At 37.5% G+C, this 17922-nt stretch overlaps 1 protein-coding gene across 1 annotated transcript in view; it reads left to right on the top strand.

Annotated features, from left to right (window-relative positions):
* The window catches only part of LOC126481148 (neurocalcin homolog), a 44430-nt gene extending 29774 nt beyond the window's left edge, over window positions 1-14656 (top strand). The window contains exon 4 of the mRNA XM_050104715.1: window positions 13963-14656. Coding sequence (XP_049960672.1) covers window positions 13963-14157 — 195 coding nt within the window. The 3' untranslated portion in view covers window positions 14158-14656. The remainder of the gene's footprint in view (window positions 1-13962) is intronic.
* Window positions 14657-17922: the final 3266 nt, after the last annotated feature.

Here is a 17922-nt window from a genome sequence, read left to right on the forward strand (position 1 = left end):
TGTGAAAATAGCTTTCCACGTAAGCTAATCAGTAAGGACACAGAAAAGCCATGTAAAAACTATGGATCACTAGAGGGATTAAAGTAGCTTGTGAAACGAAAAGAGAAATGTATCTGTGGGCAGAACAAGTAGTGATCCTGCAGTAGTTGCACGCTACAAAAACTGCTCAAATTTACTAATAAAATTTGTTAAAAATCAAGGAAAGTGCACATAATGTCAGAAGTCAGTAGTTCTGACTATACACTTAAGGCCATATGGAATGTAAGGAACAAGAGACAGAGCAACCAGCCACAGAACAGGATAACATCACTATTGAAGAGAATTAATGGGCTATAAGTGATGAGTCACATGTAGCAAATATATTTAATAATCATTTCTTAAATATAGTTGAAATTATAGGGACAAATAGTTCAAGAGAAAAAGCACAACAGTATATTGAAAACGTTGCCTGCATAAAATTCAGAAAGATACACATTTTCCCAAAAATAAGTACTCATCTGGTTTTGGTGGCATTTCTAATAGAGTACTAAGGTTTGTTCCCATATAATAAATTCTGTCTTATCTAAAATTTATAATGCATCACTAACTCAAGGCATTTTTCTGGAGATACTGATACGGTTATCAAACCTATATTTAATAAAGGTGATAGGACAGATGTCAATAACCAGCAACCTGTTTCACTGCGACATCATTTTCCAAAATAGTTGAGAAAGTTATTTCTTCTGTAATTGTATCTCACTTGTGCAACAGTAATATTCTCAGAAAATCACAGTTTGTGTTTCTGAAGAACTGCTCTTCTGAGAATGCCATTTACTTGTTCACTCACTCAATTTTACAAATATTAAATAATAAAATACCACCAGTTGGGTATTTTCTGTGACCTCTCTAGGGTATTTGACTGTCTGAATGATACTATTCTTCTAGAAATATAAAGTTTAGTGGGACTGAATTTATAGTAATAGTATGATATTTTGCCTTATGGCAGGTCTTGTCATGGGTGAAGCCTCTTCCAGTTTTGTCTGACCGTAGCCAGTCTTTTCATTTCTGAATATTTGTCTCTTTTGATATTGTCCAGCATTTGATGTCTTCTTTTTCCTCTTCCCCTTACCCCCCCCCCCCCCCCCCACACACACACCATTCCTTCTATTCCTTCCTTCAGTAAAGAGCCCCCCCCCCCCCCCTCAAACTATGTCCAGTCCAGTTCCATTTTCTCTTTCTGATGCCTTTCGGTGTGTTTCTTTCTTCTCCAACTCTTCTTAATACTTCTTCATTCTGTACTTGGTCTTGCCATTTCACTTTTTCCGTTCTTCTCCATATTCACATCTCTAGTGCCTCCAGTCTTCTTTCATCTTCCTTCCTCAATGTCCAGGTCTCCGCACCGTACAGTGCAATGCTCCAGATGTAACATTTGGCAAGTCTTTTCCTCAGATCTTTGTTTAGTGGTCCACAAAGTAATTTCTGTTTCCTCCCGAATCCTTCTTTTGTCGTTGCAATTCTTTTCCTAATTTCTGTTGAGCAATACATATCATCCATTGTTGCACTTTCCAAGTAACTGAAGTTATTCACTTGCTTTATTTCCTCTCCCCCTATTTTCATATGGCATTTTCTCCCCTATTCTCCAATTACCATGCTTTTCATTTTCTTCTTGTTAATTTTCATTCCGTGTTCTTCTAATTTTGTGTTTAGATCATCTAACATTTGTTCCATCTCTCTTACCCATTCTGCCATCACAACCATGTCATCTGCAAATCTTATACACTCCACTCTCCGACCCCCTATACAAACTTCTCTTCTTCTATCAAAACTTTCATTAAAACTTAATATACGAGATTAAGTCAGTTATTATCTCCAAATAGTTACAAAATTTTATTGTAATCAAATAGGAAACTTACAAGTACATCATTTTTCGACATACTCTCCTTGCATTTCAACGCACTTGGTCCATCGTTGTACAAGCTTCCTGATTCTCTCATAAAAGAAGGTTCTCAGTTGAGCTGTGAGCCAGAAATGCACCACTTCTTTCACTGCTTCATCCAAGGCAAATGAACGGCCCCTTAATGGCTGTTTAAGTGGACCAAACAAGTGATAGTCAGAAGAGGCAAGATCGGGACTATATGGATGATGATCCAGTACTTCAACTTTGAATTTCTGGAGCACTTCAGCAGTGTGGGCAGCAGTATGCAGAGTGGCATTGTCATGCAACAACACAACACCTTTTGACAGCAATCCTTGGCATTTGCTTCAAATTGCAGGCTTTAGCCTGGCAGTAAGCATCTCACTGCAACATACCCTGTTTATTGTTGTGCCCCTGTCCCCATAATGTTCCAGTACTGGACCTTCTGCACCCCAAAAAACCTTAAGCATCAGTTTGCCTGCAGACGGTTGGGTCTTGAACTTTTTCTTGCATGGTGAATTTGGATGTTTCCATTCCATACTCTGCCATTTACTCTCTGGCTTGTAATGATGGATCAATGTTTTGTCACTAGTAATGATCATGTCTATGAAGGTTTCCCCTTCATTACCATAGTGATCCAAATGTTTTTTGTAGATGTCCAAACGTGTTTGTTTATCCAACTGTGTTTTGGGACCCATCTTGCACAAACTTTATGAAACCCAAGTCTGTTGTGGATGATCTTGTAGGCAGAACTGTGAATAATTTGCAGATGATGTGCCACTTCGTCAACAGTTAATTGTCTGTCTAAGAGAATCATTTCACGTGAATGCTCAATGGTTTCTTCATTTGTGGTGGCAAATGGTCGTCTGGCTCCTTCATCATGCATAACACTTGTGTGACCATTTCAGAATTTTTCAATCCATTTATAGACACTCCATTGTGGTAAAACACTGTTCCTGTACTGTACTGAAAGTCTTTGATGAATTTCGGCCTCTGATATGCCTTCTGACCACAAAAAACGGATCACTGAACATTGCTGTTCCTTGGTGCAAATAGAAAGCAAAGCAACCATGATTAACAGCACGGAAGCGACAATGAAAGTAACCTAGCAGCTTGGAAATTGCAAAGATATAACAGCAAATAAACAAAACATGCATCATTAACGTAAAACGACAGTACCAGCAAAATAAACCAAAATATAACTAAATTGCAGCTAATAATTGACTTACCCTTGTATAGCCAACCAATAAATAATGTCATATCTAACCAAAAGAATGCATAAAATTGTACTTATTAATTCAGCCAATGTAGTTAAGGGACAATATTTTGACTGTGGAGAAATCGTGTATGGAATTCCCCAAGGTTCAATATTAGGTCCTCTATTGATCCTTATACATGTAATTGATCTTCTGTCTAATGTACAACAATCAGAATTAGTTCTTTTTGCAGATGACACTAATATTACAATCAATCCAAGCATACATACAAAAACAGAAGTAACAGTAAACAGTGTTCTTAAAAGCATCATTGACTGGTTTCCTACGCATAGCCTCAGTCTCAGTTTTAAATAAACAAAACCTATTCAGTTCTGCAAGCTCCTTAAACAACTTAGTTCAGTCAGATTTGCACTTAGAATAATTGAAAATCTTGGGAAGGGACAAATCAATAAGTTAGCGTATTTTGCATATTTTCATTCAATAATGTCATATGGAATAATGTTCTGGGTAACTCATCTTTAAGACAGAAAGGGCTTATCGGTGAGGAATGTGGTGTAAGAATAATATACGGTGCTCATCCGTGATCATCTTGTAGACACCTGTTTAAGGACTTGGACATTCAGAACACTGATTTACAGTATATTTATACCTTCCTGAATTGTTGTTCAAAAGGGACAATGATTTACATAATTACAATACCAGAAGGGAAAATGACAATCATTAATCCACATTAATGTTGTCTTTAACACAGAAATAGGTGTGCAGTGCAGCAACTAAAATTTTTGATGCCATACCCAGTAATATAAAATGTCTGACAGGCAGCAAAGTAAAATTTGAAAACAAACAGAAAAAGTTTCTACTTGACAACACCTTGTATTGCGTAGAAGAATTTCGATTATTCATATGAGTAAAAGGTGGTGGATACGAATTATTAAATCACATCTGTCAGAGGCCCTTTTTCCAACTCTGTGAGATTCTGATAACACTGTCTCACATGAACATGCGACATCTAATCTCGCAGTTGTCAGTCAACATCGGATGCTGTTCACATCCCTTACAATCCCTGCCAGACCTAAATCGCTCCAGGCAAATGCCGGGATGGTTCCTCTGAAAAGGCACGGCTGACTTCCTTCCCCATCCCTCCCTAATCAGATGAGACCGATGACCTCGCAGTTTGGTCTCTTTCCCCCAAACAACCCCCTCTGCCAGATCTGGTAACAGTGCTAAACACAGACATTATTAATGCACTCTGGTGGCTGCTGTACTTCTCACAGACAGCTGCAACTGTAATCATTTACATACTCGCTGATAGTATGTACATGTATGAAGTTAAACTGACATCGAGCCATGTTTTGTGGGTCCTTCACATTTTTGTCAGCAAGTGTAGTTGTAGTCTTAAGTGTTTCAGAGTTTCTAATGACCAGTATTTGTTTTGTAATCCCTCTCAGATTGTTCATACAATCAAATTTTTCTGCATATAATAATCTCCATTGCAAAACACCGCTTTTGTTGTTTTGCCCACCTAACCAAAAAGCTCCGAATATTTTGATATAAATCAGTTTGATACTTTATCAGATTCAATGAATTTTAAGTCAGCCCTGAATGCTCCTCAGAATACACAAACTATAGTAATTAACATACCACTATACATTAATTACCAGATGGAACACAATCATACACTAACTTTACAGTCACAGAAAATGCCTTTATTGTCACTGCCCACTTTGAATTTCTTTTCCTCTTCTTTCCCTCAGTCAAGTAAGTCCACATTATCTGAGAGAGAAAGTAAGCGGTGGGGAGGGGGGGCACATTATCGCACTGCTTACAAATCAGTTGAACTTTATGTGACTCTGCACATACAGCACTGATAAAAAGTATTTATTTATCTTTGTCCCTCTTGGACTCCAGGTACTGTCTGGCATAGTGTTGCAACAACTACTTCAAGTGACATCAGTTACTTCCACTTTCAGTCTCAGTCTGTGAAATGCCAGAAAGTCTGTGGCTCCAACAACTGCTCATATCAGTTAAAAGTTGAACAGATTGGACAGTATTAAAGTTGACTGAAAACTTACTACTGAACTAAATATTCAGTTTAAATCTTTATGATTGTGTTATTAGAGTAAGAAAACTAACTTTCTTAATTTCTTATACAACAACATTCAAGACAGCAAAGCTTACCAGACCAATTTATGGAAAACAATGCTTAAAAATTCCAGTCAAATCAACTGACAAAACTGTAACATTCCTTGCTATTTCACAGTGTACCTGATCATCACAGCTTAGGAAACAGTGTTACTACAGCTTAACAATACTTCTTCTGTGTTACTCTGAATTTATGCTTCTTGTTCCTAGATATAGAAAACAAGTCGAAGCAGTTACTATTAGTGCAAGAGATGTGTTTATTTGTGGCTGCCTAGTGATCAAGATGAAAACAAGCTCTCATAACTGAAATTTTGTAAAATGACTGTTGGCTGTGGTTCCAAGTTGTCAACACAGAAATAGCTGAATATCATAGTTCACGAGCATACTGTCATAGCTCCAGCACTAAAAACCAATCAATAAGAAAGGTGCAATTTTACTTTAATAGATTTATTCAGTAAAGGTTGTTATATTCACTAACCATTTTGTAGTAACCAAATAATGCATGAAACCAATCCAAGTAACACAAATATGGCCCAATCATAAATCTGTGAACAATAACAGAAATAAGTCTCTTCAGGACTCCACATGTAACAAAACAAAATAATCATACAGTAGGTGCAGAATAAGCGATATACAGGACAACTGATGTGAGCGGTAAAAACTAAAAGAACATAGTAAAGGTGAGTCAATGCTGCTCCGTGCGCATATTGGCACTAGTTGGCAGTATAAGGCACAACGGAGACTGTGCTGTGTGCATGCTTCCTACAGGTGCTGTCTAGTGGCAAGCCCATGCTGATATAGTTGGTAGTTGATTTAAATGCACAAGCGCGATGACACTATACTCCGCGTACTCACACTCACATGCGCTACTAAGAAGATACAGCAAATGCAAAGAGGGCACCCAGGTGATGGAGGAGACACTGGTTGCCCAACAACAGACACATATATTGGATCTGTGGTGGTTGAAGCCGGTGCCAATGGTGGGGGCGGGACGATGTGCCGGGTGGGCACTGTCATAGAGCCACAATGCATGGAGATGCGGCCACACCTGAGGGAGGTGGGGCAGCGTGGCACCTGACAGCAGCACCAGGAAGCAGGATGCCATCACCATCACTGCGTCATCATCAGCACTCACGTCCGAGGGAGGAGGAGATAGGGCTGGAGCCACCGGAGAGGGTGGCTGAGGCAATGATGTTGAGGGGGTTAGTGGAGGCATCCCGACTGGAACAGCGGGCTCTGGCAATGGACCCAAGGCCAGAGACAGCGTGGCACCCAGCACTGGAAAGCTAGACCCCCAGGGAGCCGCAAGCGGAGGAGGCAGCCAATAGGCAGGGGTGCCTCCACATCAGGCGATGATTGGGCCGAGGTGGGGGGCAGCAGGGTGGGCTGTGGTGACAGGAGCCACATCCACAAACTGGTAGTCTTTTGCAACGAGCGGGCCCACAGTAGATGAAAGTGGAGTACCAACAGCCTTCAGCTGTGTGGACATCACAAAGATGGCATCCCTATCAGTGGACAACAGTGACCGGTATCCACTTGGGTCATGACCAAACCCTTGTGCCCACACTGGCAATCATGGCACAAAGTGGTCAGATGAACCCGACCGTGACAGTTTGCAGCACAGGCTGCAGAAGATGGAGGAGTGTGTGTGGCTGCTGTCCATGAAGCAGTTCAGCCGGGCTCCAATCCCCCACAGGGGTGAAGCAATAGGTGCTCAGAAAACAGAAAAGGGCATTGAAAGGCGAGCAATTCACAACAAACTTTTTCATTTGGGGCTTGAATGTATGCACTAGTCATTTGACCTCATCATTTGACTGAAGGCAGTACTGTAACATGGCGAATGCTGTTACAGGAACAAAGAATTGAAATATGTGAGAAGTTAACTGGGGCCCATTATCAGTGATTAAGGTATGAGGTGATACCTCAATAGAAAAAACCCTCAAAAGCATACAAATTGTGACCTCGGCCATCATCGATGCACACCAGAGAATGTACGAAAACTGGGAAGATGCATCCACAACCAATAGCTAATAGAAATTCAAGAAGCGACACACAAAGTCTGTATGAATGCATTCCCAAGGCTGGCAAGGACCAGGCCAGGGAGACAGAGATGCCATGGAAGCTGCTTGTTGTCGAGTGCACTGCTCACAAGCCATGACAAAAGGGCAATTTTATCATCAATCTCTGGCCACAAAACATATCTCCTTGCTAACAGTTTAATCTGCTGAACTCCCCAATGGCCCTGGTGGAGAAGACATAGATCCTCGTGCTGTAATATGGCAGGAATGACTACTCTCAGAGAGAGGTCTTCTGTCCACAACAGAAAAACACTATCAGAAACACAGAGGCAATAACCATAGGGAAAAATAGTTGTGCACATGGGGTCTGAAGTGCAACTGGACAGTTTACCCAGACAACCAGCATGTGGGCTGTGTGCTACCTTGTCAAGCAAGGCAGTGTGAGGGTTAAACAAGGAAACCAAGGGTTTATGGTCAATGATAAGGTGAAACTTGGAGCCACACAAAAAACATGAAATTTCTGGAGAGCATAGGCTGTGGTAAAGAGCCTCTTTTTCCATCTGAGAGTAACACTGTTGGGGTGGAGTGAGGGATTTAGAGGTGAAAGCAGCAGGTTGTTCAGGGCCATTGGTATATCAGTACACTAGGACTGTACACTGTACTGACAGTTGCCAAATTATATGAGAATGTAGCTGAACAAGAGGCCATCAGTAGGCTATATTTCAACATTTGAAAAGCATGTTTGCAATCTGGTGTCAAACAAAAAGGTACATTCTTGTGTAACAAGGCATACAATGGGTGGGCCAATGTGACTGCTCCTGGCAGGAATTTATGATAGTAGGCTATCTTTCCAAGGAAGACCTGAAGCTCCTTAGTGGAAGAGGAGTGAGGCATAGATGTAACAACAGAGGTATGGTCTTGCAGAGGGCAAACCCCATCCCACAATACCTTGAACCCTAAATAAACAATAGAAGATTGGAAAAACTGAGATTCCATGACGTTACACTGTAAACCTGCAGACTATAAGACAGAAAACAAAGTGTGCTAATTTTTCAAGTGATATGCCATGGAGGAGCCTGTGACATCATCATCATCCAGATAATTAATGCAACCTGAGAAGGCATACTCAATTACTCTAAAAACCAGTGGAAAATAGCAGAGGTGCTACCCACACTAAAAGTAAGGCACAAATATTGATAGAGACTGAAAGGTGTATTCAAAACCAGAACTCGCCAAAACTCTTTGTCCACAGGAACCTGCTGATATGCTTCAGACAAATCTATTTTATAAAACTACTGGCATGTGATATTTTCGCCAATGGTTCCTCTTGGCATGGGAGAAGATACATATCCACAACTTACTGTGTGTTGACAGTAGTACTGGAGTCACCACAGAGGCGAAATTTCCCAGATGTCTTCCTTTCTACAACTAGCAAAGACAGCCATTCACTAGCCATAACAGGTCACGCTACTGCTGGAGATTGAAGTCTGTCCAATTCTACTTTCACTTGATCTTTCAGGGTGACAGGAATAGGATGTGCACAACAAAAATGATGCTAAGCTGTGGATTTCAAAGAAATATGAGCAGAAAAATTCATAGCACACCCTTCACCTTACAAAAACAAGTCTACACACAGTGTTTACCACTGAGAATATGGTACCTGATCGGACATAAGGTGGGCTGCATCAGTGATGGAAAATATAAATGCCTAAAACCATCCATTCCGAACAAGTTTTCAACACCTTCATCACTAACCACCATAATGTAATGGAACGAACCTCTGACTTGTAAGAGGCAGATGCTGTAAATTGGCCCAAAAGTGCGGTATTTTATTTGTTATAACTGACCAGCTTCTGCATGACCAGTGTCAATGGTGGCAAGCCTGAGCTCACATAAGTTTGGAAATTCAATAATGTCACTGCAGCACCTGTGTGAACTGTAGCCAAAACACTTGGCAGGAAACACTTAACTCAATAACCAACTTGGGAGAAGTCTCAATCATTAGAGTCAATAGATTTTACATCCATGTCCAAATCCTGAGTAACCTTCGGTGAATGACACATGGAGGTGATGTAGCCTTTCTTCTGGCAAGCATTACAGATAGCCAGTTGTATAGGACACACCAAACATTCATGCTTGACAAAATAGAAAGAACAAGACAGATACAGGTGAATGCTGACATTGATGCTGTGGTGGTCATGACTGCTTGGGCCAGCTTTGTTCTGCTCGGCACAGGGCCCACATATTTACTGCCACAACTGTCTTCCTCATGCAAGTTATCTTTCATCCTAGTGGGCACGTCTGCCACATCACCCCATTCTCATACTGGTCACCCACTGCCCGAGAAATTTCAAAGGATTATGATACTTGCAAAATGTATGCCAAAGAGGGTTACCATGGCACCTTCTGGTGCATTCCTTGTTTGAAGCTAAACAGATGATTGTGTCACACACCAGTTGATTCTGCGTAAGATCATTAAAGGCATTAGTAATGAATTGACACTTAGGGCTAAGACCATGAAGTTCAGCTGGCCAGGCCCTGTATGACTGGTTTGATTTCTTGCAACATCAGTAGAATTTGGCTCATGCTGCTATGAAATATTTGTGTGCAATACTAGTTGGACAATAAACTGCACATGTGATCAAAAGTAAGAGCAGCCAGTTCTTGTAAAAGGGCAAGCTGACACAATATTTGATATACCTTAGGTGGAATTCACAAGGGGAGTAAAGCTTTGTACAAATTCGAGTCTGTCACACCAGAAGCCAAAAGATGCTGTCTGAGTCTTTTTTCATAAGCTTCCCAGTCCTCGGCTGAAACATCATACAGAGGAAAAGTGGATAGATAAACCAATGGAACGGTACCCTGTCTGTTAATTGAAGCTGACAAAGTGGTCACTACCAAAATAAGCTTTTCAATCCTAGTAACACAGCATCCATAATGACTAAACGTATACCAAACTTAAAGAATGCACACAAGGAAGCCATTCCAAACTTATCACCAATAGTAACCAAGAAATACATGAAACTAATATGAGTAACACAAATATCACTTAATTCATAAACCTCTGAACAATAACAGAAACAATCATGTGACTCCACAAGTAACAAGACAAAACAATCATAAAGAAGGTGCAACATAAACAATACACAAGACAACTGAGGTGAACAGTATAAACTAAAAGAACATAGTGAGGGTGAATTAGTGTTGCTTCATGTGTATAAACACTTGAGTTGCAGGTAGATTATATGGTGGAAACCGTGCTGTGTGCTCGCTTCATACTGGTGGCCTCTATTGGCTGGCCCGCACTAATATGGTTGGTGGTTGATTTAAGTATATAGGTATAGTGACACTACACCCGCCGCACACACACACTCACACTCACACTCACACTCACATGCACTAGTAGCAGGATATAGCACTTTCGTTCAGTCACTTGACCACAAAGGTGTAAGGTGATAAAACTATTTGTAAAATAGTCCTCATTGCCAAATTGTGCTGTGTCAAAATGACCTCAAAATAGAACATCTTGAATTCTTCTGTAGTGTTTGTAATTCATACTTATGATGCTTTATTGGACTTTTGAATACTGGATTTTTCTGTATTAAAACAAAGATTCATTAATAATTTGAAATTTGAGCCGTTAAATTATTCTTATTTTAGTAAATAAAAAACTTAAAATATATAGAAATTTTGTTTCAGATGGAACTTCAGTCATATTTACAACACAGAATTTTGTAATATTTTAACATTACTGATTCCTTTTTCTGCCTGAAGACAAAACAAGAGTAATTATACAATTGCATTTGTAATATTCATTCTTTTGTCACAAACATTCAATTCGCAATGATTTTTTTATCCTTTTACCGCCTGACCCCCAGAGTTGTGTGTACAGACCATAAATATGCATCCCTTAAGTTGGAAGTAGCTCAGTGAAGAGTTTGAAATTTCCACTTCCTAACCTTAATTTTCACTGTCTCAGTTAGTACTCCATGATGTCAATAACTACAATCATCTCACCTGGGTTCGTTCATGAAGTGCACTTCCACTGACTGACAGAAGCTTTTCTTTGTACTCATGTCGATGCAGCCCCGTATAAAATAAACAGGAAAGGACATTTTCAGTTAATTTTCTATGCCTTCACATACTTATATTTTCACTTAGGATCTTAATTATAATATTAAAAGAAAACTATTCAGAACTCATATCCATTCATGACAAAAGACACTGGTGGAAACAAAAAGAAAGTTTATGTTTCATCTATCTAAAAAATTTGTTATACTCTATCAAGGCAAAGTATGTCTTGACACTTTGATGTCTTTGGATGAACATTCTCAGTGCAGAACCCATGATTAGAAATTGTTGCAACTGCCTTTTGTTAACAAAAGTATGAACATTTATTCTTGTGTTCACCTCTATCTGATCTGTCTGATTGAAGTTCTCAATTGAAAATCATACAGTAAATGATATCTGTACACAGTTTCATTAAGGTTTTTTTTATCTTAGCTGTCATATCTGACTTCCAAAGAACCAAATGGTGTCCTGCTATTGAATGTAATGTTTCCTACTTTGTAAATGTGATGCATAAAGGTTTCTGTGCAATACTCTGCCACAGCACCAATATGGTAACAACATATTAATTTTTTGTGACATTAATTTTATTTTTGCTTCTGTTTGTGAAAGCTGTTGTGTGATGCTGTTTCACTATTGTAAATCATGTGGCTATACTCTCCAGACCAGGATAGTGTTCAGCCTGACATATGTTTTATTTGAATTATAATTATGTGAAGTCTCACACTATGTGTATCATTGATATTTATTGTATGCATATTTGACACTGTCAAAGATCCAATTAATTCAAGTTTGTTTTGGAATAGGCACCTTGCATGTGCCCTTCTGCCCAGTTTCCTACAAAAACTTTACATGCTTTGATGGCTGCTCAGAAGTGAGAGTTACTCTTTTTGAAGAATATTAGAACAGAAGTTAAAAAAGCCCTTCTTTCCCTTCTGGCACATTCTTGAAAACTTTGGGTAATAAAATTATTTCTCATTTTGCTTTCTTGCGCACAAGGACTTATGTATTATGGTTTACATTCCTAGTCAAACATTTATTCTATAGATATATGCTGTCCCCTTCACCAGTGAAAATCAGTGAGCTGTTCCTTTAAGTAGAAATTATCCAAATTCTAAATATTCACAAATATCTGGAATTTTTCAGATTTGTTTTGTAAGCTCTTGGCACATATACTTTCAGCCTCTGTAGTCACTCTTTCTCGAAATCCTCAAGTAGGATGAAATTTAATTGATTATTTGTCAGTGGCTGAACAGCTTCCTGATATCAGAGCACCATGTCATTGTAATGTGGTTGGTGTCTTAAACTAGTTACACTAAGTCCTGCCTCTTTATTCTTGGAAAATTTCGTAAAGGTCTTCTGTTGCACATTTTCCCTTACACACAGCTCTGTCTCAGATGTGTCACCTCTGAGAAAAATCTAATAAATATACACCGGGAGCACTGTACTTGGTTAAATCTTTGTGCTTGATCAGCATTGTTGGTTGCTCGATTTTTCAGAATGTGGAGCATTTATTTAAATAGATACCTACAAACCACACAATATCATGATCCTTTCACTTAATTTTGACGTATCAGAACATACAGAACAGAGATCAGTTCAAACACAGCTAATTTACATGACTGTTCGCTTCCAATGAATGTAACCGAGGTACAGTTGAAGCAATTTTATCTGGTTACAGAAAAATTACCAGAATAAAGAGGAATATAAACTCTTCATTTATGGATGCAATTAAAAAAGACATCAAGTAGTCATTTGCATTGCTGCATAACCCAGCGATATCAAACAATACCAAATTTCTCCTATAACAATGAGAATAATCAAACAACTATTTTTTTGTTCTTTATATTTGGTTGTGGGATGAACTATCTTATTTTGATGTGTGGCAGTGGTCATAAAGGTTTGTGGTAGAAGGCAGGGGTAAGATTGCAATTATATGTTAGTGACTAATAAGAAAATTGCATGGAGGGGAGGCGGACAATAGATCATCCATTAACAGAACTTGGTTAAATTCTGAAAAAGCTGCATCTCACCGGCAGTAGTTCTTCATGTGAACTTGACTTTTTCTGCGCCTTGTTACCTCACATGTTTTGTGTGAAACATTTCTTCTACTCTCCCCTCCTTGTTTTAAAAACTGTTTACAGAGGTAGAAAAGACATCTCAAGACTCTCAGTATTTAGTGTGATCTAATTCATACTACCGCCATCTGTAGTGCAATCTTTAATTTATTTGTATGTTCTTATCAATTTTTAATTAGTTTTTATAAATTGATGATGACAAAGATACCAAAAGAATGCAGTTATTTTTATCCATTATGCTTAGAAAGTGCAATACTTATGATAAAGTGATTCTTATGAGTGTGTCACTTTGACAAATTATATAAATCTCTTTCAGATACGATGAAATAAAACTATTATAATGAAAAATATGGTGGTTACAGACACATAAAAACAGTATTTCTTGTCATTTCATTCTACTTCTCCAGAAACCCTAAAGTAAATCAGTGTAGCAATTAATGTATTTCAAACTAATTCACACATCTACAGCTAAAACTGTAGCAGAATTTATATTTTGCTCTGCCTTAATTTCAGTATAATTTCTACATATATTAATTATTTTACAGGCAATCTACAAAATGGTTGGCTCTGTAATGAAAATGCCTGAAGATGAGTCAACACCTGAAAAAAGAACAGATAAGATTTTTCGTCAAATGGATAAAAATAAGGATGGTAAACTTTCATTAGATGAGTTCATTGAAGGGGCAAAAAGTGACCCGTCCATTGTCCGACTACTGCAGTGTGATCCACAAGCACAGTGAGAGGATTGGTAGATGGTAACTGAACTTCTGAGGCTTATATCATCAGAATTGTGCTTAATTCTGTGCTTGGTCATGTGCCCAATCTTGAACATGGGCTTTGGTACAAAGATTATAACAGACTGATTTCAGTAAAGAAGAGGGCTGCAAAAGAAGTCCATTGTTGAATCATGTCATACATGAAAATGATAATGAACTTCTAACTTCATTCACATAAAGTTCTGCCATTGAATTGGAAGCAGGTGAACTGTGTTAGTGTGATTTTGAAGTTTTATTTAAATGGATGGGCGCAGTATTGCATGTAAGTGGCACAGTGGCCTGTGTGGCAGATGGTTTGTGTCAATTCCCTTTTTATTCTGATCGAGTTAGAATATGTGAAAATTCTATCAGTAATATGTTTTTAAATAAATTGTTCATTACATGCATATTCTTTGCACACATGTGCATGTATGTCAACAGTTTTTAAAATAAAATGACATTCCTTGATACTCCTTCAATGATATAGCTCTGTTTTTTTTGTATTTGATGTCTTTCTGACTTGAATTAATTCACAAATCTTTGAATTTTGGAAATTATCATTGTATGAATGTCATCTGTGCACCTTTAGTTTTCTTGCATCTGTGTAGTTATACTGAACTTCTTAAGAAAGCTTAACTGAACAGCTGTGAGTTATGAATAGTCTGAAGCATTGTTGTCTTATTGGCTGTCAATTATGTAATAGTTCAACTTCAAATAAATGTTCAGGTTCTTCTGCCTCTCAATCATAAGTAGCATACTGTCCATAACCAAACATTTTAGCTATTTATTTGCCCTTAATATTGATGCTTGAAAAGGGACAGTGATGTGGTTGCTCCTCCCATTTAAGAGAGAACTACATTTCAACAAAAATTTTATGCATACTTATTTTGGCATGCATTTTGTCACAAGAAAGCTGCAGAACTCTTGTTAAACTTCGATATGCATTTGAGAAGTGGGAAATGAATAACACCATCCTGAAACAGAATATCTTTTGGGTATCACACAAATATGAAATGTGTTTTTGTCCTCAGTATTATTTTTTAAACAGACAGTTGGAAAACATGTGAAACTGTTGAATAATGCTACATATAAACTGGGCCAAGATGAATATAGAACAAGCAATGGCAAAGAGAGATTTTAAATATTCAACATTTAAATGTTGCATACATTCAGAATGAACAACAGATCTGAGTGAAAGCCATTCCTTTTCAGACAAGAATTTTTTTGATTTCCTATCTAGTTTTCATGACTAGTAATTGATTTACAGTGATTATTGATCCTTTTTTTTTCTGCAGAAAAATTATTTCCGTAATACTGATTTAATTTGTGGTGTGCTGTGTAGCACAAGGCTTGGCAGAAAATGCAAACAGTTCTTTTGTTAACTTAAGACACACAAAACATAAACTGTCTCTGTCTTACTAGCCTTCTTCAAGTTTTGTTTCTGTTTAGTCATCATCTTTATTTGTAGTGTGCTACTATTTGTATTTGCTGAATAAGATGGCCATAACATTTACCAACGTAATATTGATCATGGTGATATTAAATTCTCATTTTTATTTTGCAGATGAAGCTATCTATAATTAACTTTCCTCTTACTGTTCTTTATAAGTGACATTTTCCAATTTTAAATTTACGGAGTTTTTGGTAGTATCAGTAGTTGCGAGGTCTTCCTTGTTTCATTGCTTCTGGTGATGGACATATGTGTAGTCTGAAACATTTCTGATGTTCTTTGAAATTTAGAAACATCATGCTAATATTGCATTTGAGCTAAGCATCTTTCATATACTTTATGATTACATTGTTTCTAGCTCATTCCTGTGTTATTTACTAACTCTTAGAGCTGCAGTATTAGTGTTGAAAAATGCCACACATTTCACTCTTTATAAATTTAGTCACTTTATGCAAATAGTAGGAATTGTCATAATTCTTTAAATGTCATTCATTCTTAGCATTACTGTCTAGGAATACTATTGCTGTAAACATGAAGAGACGTGTAGAAACTCTCCAGTTCTGTAATTTTTTTTTTAGAAAAATATTTCGTATAATAATCCAATATACCATCAAATAAAAATGCATGCAGTTTTGAAAACCTTATTAAGCAAATTATTTTCTGTTAAATGGTTTGTAATATGCTATTACATTTTGATGTGAAGTTTTGGCTAAGAATTTAAAAATAAAGTTTTCGTAACACCATTATAACTCTCCCTTCCACCAAATCCACAAAAACTGGAATGCATCAAGTGCTCAGTATTACTGATGCTGAATGTGGATTGAATTATTTTAAAATTGTTCAGATTTTGCTGTTTGCTAACTAAAATCTGCTTTTCCTTGCTATCTCTAAATTTTATACCATTTTAGAAAATAGAGCATCAGTATTTCATTTTTGTTGTTTACCAATTATATTCATAATATTTCTTCAGAGTTAGAGGCATATCATACACTATTGAATAATCATTCAATTTAGTAACTACAGATATAGTAAAAAGTATAATTATTCTTTCACAATTTGCTAATCCAGATAAAATAAGTAATATTACATAATTGAAAAATCACATCACTTGTCATCCAGTAGGAATAAAATGTTACTTCATAAATTTTCTGTGTTCAGTATTGCTACTTAAGTACGTAATTACATCTCAAAATACTCTACAAATTCAGTTTGTTTGTCAGTTAAAGGTACTTTCCATTCTTCACTATCTGTTATTCTTCTGTGAAACAATGTATGACTATTCTTTTCTAGTATTGCATACCGTCATTGCTAGTGAAATTCTCTTTAAACATTAATCCCACTATCTCCGATATCAATTAATGTAATTATTTCTCACTTGTGACACATATCATTTGTCAATTGGGAGACTAATTTCTTTTGAAATTTAATAGTTTGTGCAACCAGAATTTATACTCGGCAATTTGCTCAACTTGTTAATAGATTGGCATAGTGTGACACTGTTATCTGTCACTTACAAACTTCTACGTCCTATTGTGTATCTGCTCATTTAGATGTTTATTTTACTTATTCACAATCCAAGACACTGGCACCATCTGGAGTGGCTCACAGCCAAAATGTGATTTTCAAGCCATCAGAAAGTGGTAGTTTCACACAAGAGTGGGACAGTGGCTAATTCTAAAATGATACATAGTGCAAACAGATCTGTTGGCAGATAGTTCTGTATGTGTTCAATAAGTCATGAGAATTAAATCTATCTCTCTATCTCTCTCTCTCTCTCTCTCTCTCTCTCTCTCTCACTCACTCACGCACACACACACACACACACACACACACACACACACACGCACACACACACGCCTTCCTTCGCTACTTCCTTCCTTCCTTCCTTCCTTATTCACTTTTACCTAACTGTCTTTTCCATCTATGGTTGTCTACCCCCTCCCCATCTCTCCGACAGCACATGGATTCAAGCATGCATAATTAGTAACAGAATTATTTGTTGTATTCCTTTATATATCCTCTCTCCCAGGTACTACTGTACTATTTTTCACGTTAAGTAAATAGTTGTATTATAGGAATGTAGACAGTAACAATCCAGTTGTGTACTGACTTTCACATCTTGCAGAATGTGTGTAGTATTTGTAAACTAAATTCTACGTAAACACTTTCTATTCTTATTGCATTAAAAATTGGAGAAGTATGTAAATCTGGTGCCACTTATATTTTTCATCTTTTTCTTTATGGGCCTACTACCAGGCAAGGAATATAATCATAAATCTTTGTCTGAGGCAGGACTTTTA

This window comes from Schistocerca serialis, chromosome 1, assembly GCF_023864345.2.
Source record: "Schistocerca serialis cubense isolate TAMUIC-IGC-003099 chromosome 1, iqSchSeri2.2, whole genome shotgun sequence".
NCBI classification, from domain to species: Eukaryota; Metazoa; Arthropoda; class Insecta; order Orthoptera; family Acrididae; genus Schistocerca; species Schistocerca serialis.